The 14,352-nt window shown below is 46.4% G+C and overlaps 1 protein-coding gene across 1 annotated transcript in view; it reads right to left on the reverse strand.

Moving 5' to 3' along the window:
• Positions 1 to 14,352, reverse strand: part of Synpo2 (synaptopodin 2) — a 144,928-nt gene that overhangs the window by 25,924 nt on the left and 104,652 nt on the right. Inside the window, exons 2-4 of the mRNA XM_055628184.1 lie at positions 11,842 to 11,993; positions 7,915 to 8,708; positions 3,364 to 5,588 (exon numbers count right to left, since the gene is read on the reverse strand). Coding sequence (XP_055484159.1) covers positions 3,364 to 5,588; positions 7,915 to 8,708; positions 11,842 to 11,993 — 3,171 coding nt within the window. The remainder of the gene's footprint in view (positions 1 to 3,363; positions 5,589 to 7,914; positions 8,709 to 11,841; positions 11,994 to 14,352) is intronic.

Consider the following 14,352-nt stretch of genomic DNA (forward strand, 5'->3'; position numbering starts at 1 on the left):
CATTCGCCTGTGCTTAGAATCAGCTGCCTCTTGTGAATATTAAGAAGGACTGTTGACGTGCGTTACCGGCAACAATCATTGCAGACAGTGCCCTTTTACATGCTCTAAAATGGTCACCTAAATGTGCATCATAAAACAGTTCTATAATCGTGACAGTGGGTAGTCTAAACGTGTCTTATCCGCTCCCACAACAGAACACCTTACATACTCAAGTGTTAGAGACAGGCTAGTGAGTGCTCTTAGGTTAAGGTGTCAATGCAGTTCCTCTATAAAACGGGGAGATGCTGGGCTTGTGTTTACTTACTACCTGCCTTCCTCCTGGAGTCTTCCTTGTTGTGTGGACTTCCCACAGCACCGTGTGCCTGCTGGGAAGAGAGGCCTGAGGTATTGGGAAGGAGAAGTTAGCATAGTCCTTCAGCCGATTAGCGGCTGTGATTACCACAGTGGGTGAAGCACCCAGCAGACCCCTCTGGGTGCTGTTTCTTCAGGCGTTCCACACAAGGCACAAGCAGGGATTCACTACTGATACTGTAGACAACAGAAATCCACTTCATGAATTACCAAAGACAAAGGGAAGAGGCAAAGAGCAAGCAAAAGCAACCAGCAGAAAACGAAAAGGAAAGAAAAGAAAAAGAAACAGAAACTGCTTTTGCAGACTCCCCATCCAGCCAACCAGCTACCCCGACCACCTCCACCTAAGCAAAGCCGGGACTCAAGTATGGAAATGGGTGTGGCAGCGGTTAGAGCTGGAGTTCTAACTCCTACCTGCTACAATGCCATCCCTGCCATAACGCCAACTGAGGGGCGGCGCAGGCCGCTTCTTGAAGGAGGGAGGAGAGGAGGAAAGCCCATCTTGCCCAGGGAGTTGGCCTGGTCTTCTTCCCATGCTTCGTCTCCTGGAGAGTTCCATCTAGTTTCCACCCACGGACCCTGTGGTCCTGGATGAGGCCCCTGCTACCTTCTGGAAGAAACTGTAGATACTGTGTCTGTAAGCTAGGTGTGTCTCTTAGAGATTTTTCTAGTCCCACAGGCAGTCTCTAGATCTAAGAGGGCATAGCCGTGTTAGCTGTGAACTACAGATAGCGGCTCTGCTGAAGGCACCTGTCAGACCAAGACACTGCTCATTACTGCACACCACGAACTGCTGTGTACCTGGGGATACCACTGAGTGGCCACGAGCCAGGGAACTTTTGAACCAATGATTTCACCTGTCAGCTTTGAGGCAGGGCACCCATGAGTTCTATGTCTCTCTTCTCACTTACGCGATGTCAAGAACGCAGTTGTGCCACACAATGGTGGCGGTGCCCACCTTTGATCCCAGCACTCAGGAGGCAGAAGTAGGTGGAAATCTTGAGTCAAAGGCCAGCCTGCTCTACAGAGTCAGTTCCTGGACAGTCAGGGCTGCACAGAGAAAACTTGTCTCAAAAAAACAAAACAAAAACAAAGCAGACAAACAAAAAGGTAAAGTTATATGAAATGACCCTTGTCATTTGTTCCATAAGAAAAAGAAAACAGCATTTAACAAACTGCCAATGCAGGCAGTAAGTGACACAAATAGTGTTGTATAGGGGACTGGTTTGCCCCCTGTATTCTACAAGAATCTTCCTAATTGATTTCCATAAAGGCAACTAGAGACCAAATAACTCCTTGTTGTATCACCCCCAAATGCAATGGGAGGGTTTATAGAGAGGAAAGCGGGACCATCAGCCCCATCACTGTGCGGCTCACCCACTGCTCATCATGTTTTGGGGATACCTAAAACTGACGATTTCACAGTGGATACTCCCAAAAAAGAAACAGAAGCTCTGCAAAGGGAAATTCAGATGCTATAAGAGAAACATTAGAGAAATGATTAAGATCAGAGCACAGTCATACCCAAAGCCTTTAAAAAAAAATACAAACAAGGAACAGACAGAGAAGAAGGTGATATTTTAATAGGATAGTGGAATACAGCAGAATGGCAGTGACAGAGAAGACATTGAGACTGAAATGGCACTGTGTGCCCTCAAACCAGGAAAGCCTTTACATGAAGTCTCTAGACACACCCCCTGCACAGAGCAGGGGGTTTTCCCTGGAGCTGTGGTAATCGCTTGCTCTCCTCTACATTAACTCAGGTTGAGCATTTTCCGTGGTTGGTTACACTCAGACTTAAACTAGATATGAGAAAGGTCTTCGGGTTTGCGATCAGGAGCAGCATTAACCTCATCGCCAGCTGGACAACCACATGGCGTACAACTGATCCAAGTTTACAAGGTAACCTTGTTCAAACTACGCTGGTTCATCAGTACAAACAGGAAAAGAAAGGAGCAAGAAGAGAATTGCAAGGGACAGTGGAGGAAGCACTCGTCAGAAGAGCAACTGGAACAGGAGAAGAAAATCTGTGAGGTCACCCAGAGAGGCTCTCCACAGTTCTTGTTTTGCCTCTATGCACCAGCTCCTGTGGTCAGTAACCCTTCCGGTCCCAATTATGTGGCTTCTCAATGTAAAACAAAAGTCACGTGTGACTTTGTGTCCATTCTCCTTTTCACGTTACTTCATTCTACTGTGCTACTCTTTGCCTCAGCTGCGGAAAACAAGCAAGTGCTTTCCATGGGCAATGGGAGATGTACTCAATAGTTCCTTAAGAAACCAGGAAGGGCCATGGGAACCCATTCCTAAAGATAACGAGATTTCTCCACCTATCCTAATTCCTTCAGATACGTCTTTTGGAGTGAGTCGATGTATGTGAGGCCATCTAGGAGAGGATCCAATACAGAGTAAGTGCTGTGTGCCTAAGATTCTCCTTAGGACCTATTGCTAAGCTTCATAAACCCTGACAAGTGACCTTCTCTGAGGCAAACAGGCATCTGAGGGGACTGAGCAGAGCTCATTCCCATCCTTGAGAAATTTCCTATTTCCTTGATACCAGGAACAGAGCTAAAGAATGACTCGAAGGGCATCTCAGTCATGTTACATTTTCACCACATCTGAGCCCTTTCACTATGGGGGCACAGCCGTTAGACTTCCTAAAGGCTGTGCCCCCAAGCCTGGATACCCTGGTCACTGTCTCGAGGCTAGAGCATAAATCTAAGAACCCTGCTTACTTAAGATGACGTCACAGGCCTATTCTGGGAGCTCGCGATAGTGTTAAGTGTGCAAAGAAAATAAATATATTTTAAGTCGAACTGTGTTGGGGTTTCGACCCAAAAACATATTATTATGCTTCTTGGACCCAGACTGGGAGGTAACATATCTGAAATTAGGTAATCTGAGGATCTGCTAAGCATTCTTGGGGACTCAACACCGCAAACAATTCATCTCAAGCAAAGTGGACACTCAGCTTCAGCTACAAGATCACTCCTCCACAACAGACGGTTTCCACACCTGAACTGTGACCCCGCTTTTCTTGGCTGAGAACTTCGGTCTTGGAGCCACAAAATAGGACGCGGAGGAGGTCGATTCTTGTTTTGGAGAGTTGGGGACACTCACAGGCACGGGGGATGCGCTGACTGGCGAGGTGGCCTCCGCGAAGAAGGGCTGAGAGGTGTAGGCCGGGACGGAGTACACCGAGGAAGCCTGTGCATTTGTGGGCGAGCCGACCACCGCCTGCCGGGGAGGAAGGGCTTGCTTCACGGCCGGGGCCGAACTGACCTTGACCGTTGACTTTTGAGGGAGACCATCCTTTGAATCAGGGGGTTGAAAGGTAAACAAAGACGCGTTGAGCTGATACGGTTGATGCTTCATGACATCCAAAGTGTTAAGCGGTTTCTTGCCCTTCTTCTTGCTCGTTTTGGAGGCTTGGGCGGCCTGCGGCTGATTCTTGAGAGCAGCCAGTGGGTAGGAGGGGGAATGGATAGGATTGTAGGCCACAGGAGGGGGTGCTCGGACGTTGGAGGAGTACTTCCAACTGGCGGGCAGGGATGGAGTGGGAGACTGGGCGCGCGCTGTGTGGGCTTGCACAGTGTCGGAATCCACCACGTACTTCTCCATCCTGGACTGCCTTTTAGCAAAGAGCTGGGCTCCTTTCCCGCTCATTCCAGGAAGCTCATTGGATGGTCCCCCTGCACCAGCATGAGCAGCGTTTACTAGCGGTGTGGGTGCTGACGGCTTGGGTGTGTAGGTGTGGCTGACTACTACTGCTTGGGGCCCTTTGAAGGGACCAGCCAGGTTCAGGGCGCTCGCGGGCCGGGCAGAAGGGCAGGAAGGCTGGGCTATTTTGATGGAGGACACAGCAGTCACCTGCGGTGGGTTCGGCGGGTTTGATGTGGGAAAGGCAGGGCGCTGGGCTGGAGCCACTCCCGGGGACCAGACTGGAGAAACTGGGGTTCCTGGCTGGGACGAGGCGGAGGACTTGACCGCAGGCTTCGGAGCCACGGGAGGTGGGGTCTTCTGCTTGGCAGAGTTTTGCATGAAGTTACAGGCCTCTGCACCCAAACTGAGGTAGTCTTCTTCCGGTCCAGAATCTCCTCCGGCTCCAGTGCCTCGCTTGCCTTCCGCGTTTTGAAGAAGCGACAGGAGTTCCGGGTTGGGGTTCACTTTGGTTTCTTTGAAGGTAAACATGGGTTTGGTGGTGCCCCGCCTTTTGGCCTCCTGCAGGATTCCCGTTCTCTTCGCGGGCACCGCGATCCGCTCGTCGCGGGAAGCTATCTGCTCGGACGAGTCGTAGAAGGCTGGCGGTGACCACGGGGCGGGCTGCGGCCACGGCGGGGGCGGCGCCGGGCCCGCGCTCGGGCTGGAGACCCCCCTGGAGAAGGCCTCGGGTGGGGGCGAGACGGCAGAGTAAGGCGGCGGCGCAGGCAAGTCCGAGACGGGGCTGGTCGCGGCCCGCGCCGGGGAGAAGGGGGCGGCCGGCTGGTTCGCGGTTCCCAGGAAGGGCCTGGCGGTCCGGTTGGTCGGGGCCACCCTGTGCGCCCCCGCGGCCTCGGGCGCCGCGCTGAGGCCGTTCTGCTGCGGCACGCCCACCCGAAAGGCGCCCTCGCTCACGGAGCTCTGCGTCCTCGCCGATTCCTCCTCTCGCCTCCGGTAAGAAGAAGTCACGGCTCTCAGGCCGTCCATCTGGGGCGCGGCCGGGCCTCCTCCGCCTGCCATCCCGCCCGCCGCCATCGTCATCGTCGTCGTCGTCGTCTTCTCCTCTTCGTTTTGGGCCGCGAACTGCTCCATCCTCTCCCTCCTCTTGGCAAACATGAGCGCCCCCTTGCCCGTGGTGTCCGGCAGCATCTCCATCCTGTCCCCTCTGTTCTCGAGTCTCTTTTCGATGTCCACCAGTCCGGAATCCCAGTCGAAGTTCACCACTTGTGCGTCGTCGCTGTCGTCGAGGTCGGACGGTAACTCTTCCTCCACTTCCGACTCGCTCGTCCCGAGAAAGGCAACTTCACCTACTTCGTCCCTGTCACCTTCTTCCTGGTCCTCCTCCTCCTCCTCTCGTTCAAGCTCTCCGGTACCGTAACTGACTAGGGTGTACTTCCGGGCCCTCCGCCTGCGCTTCTTAAACATCAACACCCCCTTGGAGTTTGGGTTGGGAGCATCCGTCAGAAGGAGAGCGATGCTTTTGCATTTAGACTTCGCTTCTTTCACTTGCTTCTCAGACAGACTTTCACTCCTCCTGAGCCCTAGGGAAAGTGCACAAATTGTACTGGGTTGATGAATTGCAAGGAGTAATGCACAGACATTGATCCCCGATGAGTGAAATGAATATATAGAGATATGAAGAATTCTTATAATTTGTTATAGAAATAAGAGATCTAACTCATTTATTTTTTTAATTCATTCCCTGTGCGTCCCCCACCCCCCAGTCTCTCTATGTGTTCTGGCACATGATCTGGCACTGAACTACACCACTTTTATCTTCAAATTTGCGCTTACATAATAGTAACGTATAGCACAGTCCAGTGTCTTGTTCCATTTACTCATATAAATACAGCTTTATATATGCTGACTTAGAACACAGATCACACCTCACCACCCCACCCCCAAGGGTTCTTAAGCTTCATGAAAAACAGGCTTAAAAGTGCCAGCTAATGGGATATGATTGGATTAAAAAGAATATACTTTAGGAATGGAACATGCTTTAAGAACAAGATGTACTTTGTACAGCCATATTTAAAAGTTAAAATCTTAAAACTGAATGTTTCAATGCAATGCATTTAAATATTTAAGTTTCTTCTCTTTTACTTTGACAACCACAAATCTTTCCATTGAGCTACTGGATTAACATAAACTCATAATACTGAGTTAATGATGCACAGTACTGAGTTAATTAGTGGTATTTCAGAGTACTATAACACTGTGAAAGTCTATCACAAACTTACAACAGCTACACAATTTTGTAAACGTAGCAGGCTCCTGTGAATACAATGCTGTTTAAGTTACAGAAAGAATAAGTGTAAACCTTGGAGGAGTTTAAAAGTTATGTGACTTGAGAACTTTGAAACTTAACATTGAAGCTGATGTGGGAATTATGCCACTAAAAAATAACTTGGCAGTTTTAAAATGGCAAAAGTTTACGTTTTTATTTTATTAGGAAAACCAAATTAATGGTAAGTTAATTTATAGCATCAATTAATTGTAATCATTTTTAATGAGCACGATCCACAAATAATTTTTTAACATCTTGAGTTAACGGAAGATATCAGAAAAATTAGATATTTCATGTGTGGAACTTGTTGTTGTTAAAAATCAGACTTGATTAGTTAAACAAAAAAAAAAAAAAGAGGAGGGTAACTGTATGCATGTTTTCCTGGTTATCAAATTTTGTGCAGACAAAATAGTCCAAAATCTGGCCATTACTAAAGAATGATTCTTGACTAGTGATGTTACAGCTTGTTACTAAACTGACAGTAACAGCTGCACAGTTGTCTGCTCACTGCCAACACGAGAGATACGCACATGCGGTCCTAACCCTCAGGTTTAACACGCTATGTATGTGAGGGTGCCTAAAGTATAAGGAGTGGCCACCGGCACTGGCCAGCAGAGCTCCAAATGGCTGTGCTAAAAATATGCACCCAAAGGAACAACAAGGGCTAGAAAGGCTGATGCACTGCTTGGAGCATCCAAGTTCGCTGCCATTGTGTACCGGTCAGCCTTCGCAGCCTCAGAGTAAACTCTGAAGTGGGTAAAACAAACAAACAAACAAACAAATAAACAAACAAAAAACTAAAGAAAAAGAACCGTGCACATGAAAGAGACACTTGACTGCAATCCTTGACCTCATCCGGTCTATGGCCTCAGCAGTGCAGGTAAAACAAAATGCCAGCAGAGGCCTTGGGTTAAGCACATTTCCTACGGAAGAACACTGAGCTGCCTTCGCAGGGCCCTGGAGACTTAGGTCTGGAAGGTGGTGAAGCTGCCGAAGAGGGCTGCCACCTCGTGAGGCTTACACAACAGCAGGGATCCTGTAACTGCTGGGCGCCACACATGCCCCTGTCCATCAAACACTTCTGCAAGCATCATCAAGCCGCAGGCTGCTTTTTTTTTTTCTTCAAAAATGAAGCTCTGCTTTTAATTAGAGTGTGGAGCCTGTGTCAAAGGCACCTCGGAAGGCTGAACTGTTTTGGCCATTTAAACGGAGTCGGCATCGCTTCCAATACTCGTAGAGTATTTTAACACAAAATGTCATAACGTTTTTCAACAAATAAAAAGAGGCATACTTCGGTTTTCTTTAACAGTCCCTGCATCTTTGGGATAAAATGAAGTTCATGAAAAGCATAAAGTTTAAGAAAAAACAAGTCCAATATGAAGTTTAAATTTACTGCTTCCAATTCAGAAACTGGTATTCTCCGAACTATTTGTATTTGTTATTTTGTGCATTAATTAAAATATTAAAGGTAGTAAAAGGCATAAGAAAAATCTTTCTAAAAATTTCATGCAGTCCAACTAGCAAAATACACTAAAACCCCAGCTCCCCCGACACCCGCCCCAATCCATGGCAGGACTTACGGGCATGTCGAGCTCTGTGTTTGTGTGGTCTGCTGTGATCCTTTCCCGAGCGTTGATCTTCTCCCTGCTCAGTGCCTTCTGATGAGACCGCGAAGGAGACCAGAGAAGGAGGTGCTTCTGACCGCCCTCCTTCCACGGGAGAAGACACACACCCCCTTCCTGCCTGCAGCCTGCACTCTTCCGCCTTCTGCCTGTCAGAGCAATCTAGAATCACTTCCACCTGGGGCAGCCGCGCGCCTCCTGCGTCTCTTCCCTGGCTCGCTCTCAACTCTCGGCCGCTGGAGGTCTGGACTGCTGGGCTGGACGTCAGAGAAGTGTCTGCTTTCTCAGGAGCAGGGATGGAGTTGATGTGGACAGCCCTCTCGGGTCGTGAGCCCCAGTCTGGGTCAGGAGACTTGAATTTTTCATTTCCCTGGAGAGCCACTGCTGGGCCACTGGTGCGCTGCTGTCTGTCCTTCGTGAGGGACAGTTGTAGCTCAACCACGCAGCCCGGCTGCACTGCGCCTGCCTTCTCCTTTAAGATGACCTCTTCTACCAAGTGTCCTTCCTGGGAATCAAGCATCTGGGGAACTTTTTCTCCGGTTGTACGTTCTGCGTAAGCCCAATCATTTCCTTGGTCCTCAGGTAGGGGAACTCCAGTCTGGACTGGAACAAGAAAGAAGTCTTCGTGCTGGGTCTTTGTGGCTGGAAGAATCTGCAGGGTGGTACTTTCCGTGGGCCCCTCATGTGTAAGGTGCTCGTGGTTTATGCTTTCTGTTTCAGAGTCCAAAGCCTCACTTGCTCCGCTAGACGGTCTGCATTCAAAAATAATTCCAAACAGTTAAGTCTGTCAGAAAATTTTCCAACATTCATGATGTCTCATGCAAGGAACAATGAAAATTCCCCCAATAACGGCAACGTATTAGAAAACAGAGCTTGACAGCACATCTACAGGGCTGCTAAAGAGCTCCGAGATAAAATTGTTTTTCAAGTACAAGGAAAACGCTCACACACAAAGCTTTGAAATATAAACCCATCTTTAATCCAGTCTTTGTGGTAAAAAACAAACAAACAAACAAAAAAACAAACAAACAAACAAACAAAAAAAACAAAAAAACCCACGGGTGTAGCTTTGTATGACCTTCATTTGAAATTGGGTTATCCCAACAAGCTATGTTTGCTATAGTGACCAGAAACTTCAGAGTCCTGTGGAGTAGGTTTTGGTCTAGACATTATCAAGTCTCATGCACAGCTCAGAGCTTCAGAGTGACCTTAAACTACAAATACTTTTTAGACCCACTATATTCTTGAAAGGATAAAATAGAAGTCCTTTTCTAAGCTCTAGTGAGCCCAGATCTCCTGTGCAAAAAGAAGTCCTTTCTATGCCACAATGGATTGCTAAGTCATGGGGTATTGATAATATGAGGTGCCTTCCCCTGATAAAATGAGATGCGCTTGTCCCCTGTAGCATTTTCCTTGTAGAATCTCCGTACTCAAGACTGTTTCTTTATCTCTCTGCTGAGGAGGCCAGAGTTATCCCATAGTCTTCTCTGATGAAAAACCTATCCATGCACAGTCAGGTTTGCATTGTTGGGTTTGTGAGAAGCAATGTCAGTTCGGGAGTCAAATACCTTCTAAGCCTCCGAGCTCTAAGCCCATAGGTAAGAGAGCGTCACTCTCAGAACAGCTGTAGGGCACGCCTCCACTCTCATGCTTGGAAACTTTCTAAAGCAGCTGCGGCCCCTCTCCCCTTTTTGCTTCCTCGGGGTGTTAGTGCAGGGTTCATCCACATGAGGCGGAGGTCCTACTTCTCCTCTCCTGAGAGGCATCTACTCTAAAATTATGTGGTGGTGGAATTCCAGGCCAATGTGCAAAATGTTTACCTCTAACTGCGGTTCTGGCTGCATCTAGGGGAAACCTGACAAAAATCAAACCAACTGTTGCTTTCTCTGTGGAAGTCACCTGAAAAGCTTCGTGATGACATGCTGTTTAAAAATTCTACTTTTGGAAACATGCTAGGCTGTTCTTTGTTTCACTTCTTAAGACAGGGTCTTTACACTATAGACCAGGTGGGCCTGGAATTCACGCTGTAGCCTAGGTTGCAAGTCACTAAGATCCTCCTGTCTCTGCCTCCCAGGTGTTGGGATTATAAGCATGAGGTAGCAAATCCAGCTAGTTATTTTTTTAAATTCTTTTAAATTTTTATTAATTACAGTTTATTCACTTTGTGTCCCAGGTGTAGCCCCCTCCCCCCTCCCCTCCCAATCCCACTCTCCCTCCCTCTTCTTCTCTATGCCTTTCCCCCAATTGTTCATTCTTATGTAGGAAATTTAACCAAATTTGAGAGTGCCAAAAGGCAGAGATGTTTAATCTAGCAAACACTGGCACAGAGGTAGCTGAAATAACTTCGAAATATTTTATTCATCAGTTGCACTTCTGAAAAGAGAGTAGTTTCAATTCACTCTAGCCTTAGAGAATACAGGATACAGGAAAACAGGCCAGTGCTAATATTTTTTTGGGAGCCAAAATGAAATGTAAACACATGGATGAAAACTCTTGAAGACCCGAGAGGGAGATACATACATACAGTCTCACAGTTTGTACGACTAGAAGTCATTTGCTTATGATTTCTTTTGATTTAAATAACATCTAAGTTAATAGGGATTTGGTATTAAAAGACTGGGCTTTGTTTTGTTTTTAAATATTGTTAGCCAGCCATCTCTGGGTAACAATCTCTGGTCCTCTGAAGACAGAGGACAGTGATATGACTGAGGGCTGTTTAGCTTCAGAAATGTGCCCAGATGTCCACAGTGATATTGTTTAGCCTACACACACATATGTGTGTGTGTGTGTGTGTGTGTGTGTATGTGCAAACCACATGTATGCCTGGTCACCTTGAGAGTCAGAAGAGGTCATCAGATCCCCCAGGGCTAGAATCACAGACAGTTCTGAACCACCATGTGGGTGCTGAGAATCGAATTCATGCCTAAGCAAGAGCAACAGGTACTCCTAACCACTGCTACAGCTCTTCAACCCAATTAACTCTATCTTAGAAATTCAAAATACTTAAGAGAAAAACAAGAGGCTAGCTATTCAGAGCAGCAGAGAACACGTCCATTCATTTCTAAAATGAGGCAGGTTCCTAAGCTTGAGCTTTGAACCAATGTCTTCTCCTATGATAATATCATAATGGAAACAGCAGCCGAAGAACATGTCCCATGTGTTCCATAGGAACTGGCCTTGTTCAGTCAGTGAAGACACAAAGAGGGAATAAAGTAAAAAAGATTGATTCCTTATTTATATGTAGACTATTTACAGAGGGGGAAGCTAGAGCTCTTCAAAAATTTAGTAGTCTTACAGAACGGGGGAAAAATGAAGGAACATGCTCTCTTTGTTTGTCTTTGTGGTTTGTTTGTTTGTTTGTTTCTTCTACACTGTAAATAATACTTTGGTAGCACCAAATCTCTATCTAGCCTGCTTTTCCTTACCCAAATATGGTTTTATTGGAAGTCCTGACAAGTGAAAATCTATCTTTAATCTTTTCCCGTCTTCAAGGCATCATCTTTGTGTGAAAAATTATTGTGTCATCCAACGGTTTAATGCTCAATCATTTTCAATTCATCTTTGAATCTAAGAATTATGATCCTGAACTTGCAGAAACTCCTCATCTTGGAAACAGTACTGTTATGGTTAATGCACTGATCTTTCTAAAAATGTGGTCTAAAATACCTAAGATTTTCAGCAAAGATTTTCAAGTTAATTCTCAACTAGCCAGAAAGTCCCACTGAATGGAATCACTTGCTTTCATACACTGGGCTGACACATTTAACTGTCCTGACTTTCTGTCCAGCACCACCGTTTCCCTCATAACTATATATATGCGTAGACTCTACAGTTACTCCCATTTAGCTTCAAGACACAATAACTCTTCCAGAAAATTTGCCTTACCTTTTAATGAGCAAGTGGAGAGAGTCCGTTATGTTTTCCATGAGCTTGATGACTTCAGGGTAAGTGAGGTCTTCACAGGGGTTGCCATTGATAGACACCACTTCATCCCCCTCACACAGCCCAGAGTCTGACGCCTTGCTCTGGCTTCGAATCTGAGAGGAGTTAAGAAAAAAAAAAAGTAATAGTGAGAATCACATAACTGGTGGACACTATGCCGCCTTCTCCGGGGAGAAACAAATAGGCAAGCCTGGTGATCTGAGAGTTACAAATTCAACCCTGACTTTTACTTCATCTGATAACCTGCGAGTCTATCTTAAGTAGTTCTCACCCCTCCCAAACACACACACACACACACACACACACACACACACACACACACACACAGTTTATTATTGTAAGGAAATAGGAAACAGGCAAACCAAACTGACGTGAATAAAAGAAATAGAGAATGAAGAATATTCATTGGATAGAGATACCAATGGATATCTGTATTGGTGCAGAAAGTGACCACAGAAGCTTGGAGCTCATCCGCAGGAAGTGGATGTAGGAGACGGCAACACAGACAGATGCTAAAAACCATCCCAGTGTCTGAGGAAAGCATGTGACTAGGATATTAAAGAGTAAGTCCAAGGAGGAAATCTTTGATTAAAGTGAACTAACTATCCAGCCAGGCATGGTGGAGAATGGCTTCAACCAGTCTGGTTCCGTATAGATTGTTCCAGATCATCCAGGGCTACCTAGACAGACCGTGTTTCAAAACAAAAACCAACTAAGCAAGAGAACAAACAAACAAAAACTAGTCAGGACATGAAATTCAGCAAAGAGACAAAATGATGATAAATTAGACATAATGAAAATTAGAGATACCAGGACTATATATAAAGCTTGTACCATGTTGTACCACCAAATGGGATAGAAAAACAACTGGCTACAGACATTGAAGGGACAGAACATTAGGGTAATGGCAGAGGATTCCCATTAGCTCCACAGGGAGCAGACGCTCTGGGCTAGCATCCTGCAGAACTATGATCCTACTGGAATGCCGTGTTATTAAGCTCAGCCTCCCTCCCAGGCCCATTTTCTACTCCCTTGTGCAGTGGCCTCTGGAGACCCACAGGCTGGACTCCCTTGCATTCTAGATCTTGGTGGTTGGAGCTGGTCAACAGAAGACACAAGCAAGAGTTCAAAGAGCGTGGGGGAACAAGGAGTAAGGGCTTATGGCCTTCCTCTGGGTCTGCTGTGCTTTGATTTGGCAATGGCTTTGCTCTTTGGTCTGAATAGTTCTAATTCCTGTCAGTCCATGCCATGGCCTTAAGTTCTGCTATGTTCCAGCAATATGCACTGTCACTGTTAACATGAGTCTCTAGGCCTAACGGTGTCCAGGCCACAGGGTGTTGGGATGGATTCTGTATTCTGTACCCTTCATGGCCCAATCTTAGTCAGAGGTTCCCTTCCTCAACAGTAAAAAAATCAGGGTTCTAAGCAGCTTTATGAGCTGGCAGAGCAAGATATAAAACCAATTCTTAGAAGATAAATAAGTTTCCAACATCACAGAGTTGTTTGTCGTGCAAGCATGTGTGGCTGGTCGAAACACGTGCAGTTCATCACTGTGCTTACACTTGCCGAGAGGAGCTTTTAACGGTGTCTGAGTAAGCCAATGCCTCAGCACTGGGGTCATCAGCATTCCTCCAGAATGGACGTGCTACATTCCAACCAACTACTGTGGCTCTGCCTCACTGGCCTCCACGTTTGTCTGCAAAACAGAACTATCACACCTCAGGAAGCATGGAAAGGAGAGGTGTGGTGGTGCACGCCTGTAATCCCAGAACTCTGGAGTCTGAGACAGGAGCATCCCTGTGCATGAGACACTATCTCAAAAAGAGTGATAATAGTTTCCTTGCCATGTTGCTTTCCTAAAAGACTAATTGTCTTCCTTCCTTCCTTCCTTCCTTCCTTCCTTCCTTCCTTCCTTCCTTCCTTCCTTCCTTCCTTCCTTCCTTCCTTCCTTCCTTCGAAAGATAACATAACATTGGATCTGGTAGGGGTTGGGGGAGGGGAAATATTATCAAAATATATTGTCTGGAAAGGAAAGGACACCAAAGAGCAGACTAGACTAGGCTAAAAAAATAAACCAAGTACAAAGAGCAGACTAGACTAGGCTAAAAAATAAACCAAGTAAGATCTTCAGTACAAAAAGCAAAATGCACTCTAGATAGCACAGACAATAATGGGAGTAAATTAACTGCCAGTGCAAAGGGATGAAACTTTTCCACTCCCTTCCCTGCTTTCTAGTGTACTGTGTGTGTGACAGAGGCTGACAAGAAAGAGTCAGTTTTTCCCTGCACTCCTCAGACAAGGAGTGCCAACATAGCAGGTACTTGTAAGAAACTTTTATCTATCTATCTATCTATCTATCTATCTATCTATCTATCTATCTATCTATCTATCTATCTTGAAACAGGGTCTCTTGAAGGCCAGGCTGGCCTTGAACTCCTGATATTCCTTTGTCTA

Source organism: Psammomys obesus, unplaced genomic scaffold, assembly GCF_907164565.1.
Source record: "Psammomys obesus unplaced genomic scaffold, mPsaObe1.curated_primary_1811, whole genome shotgun sequence".
NCBI lineage: Eukaryota > Metazoa > Chordata > Mammalia > Rodentia > Muridae > Psammomys > Psammomys obesus.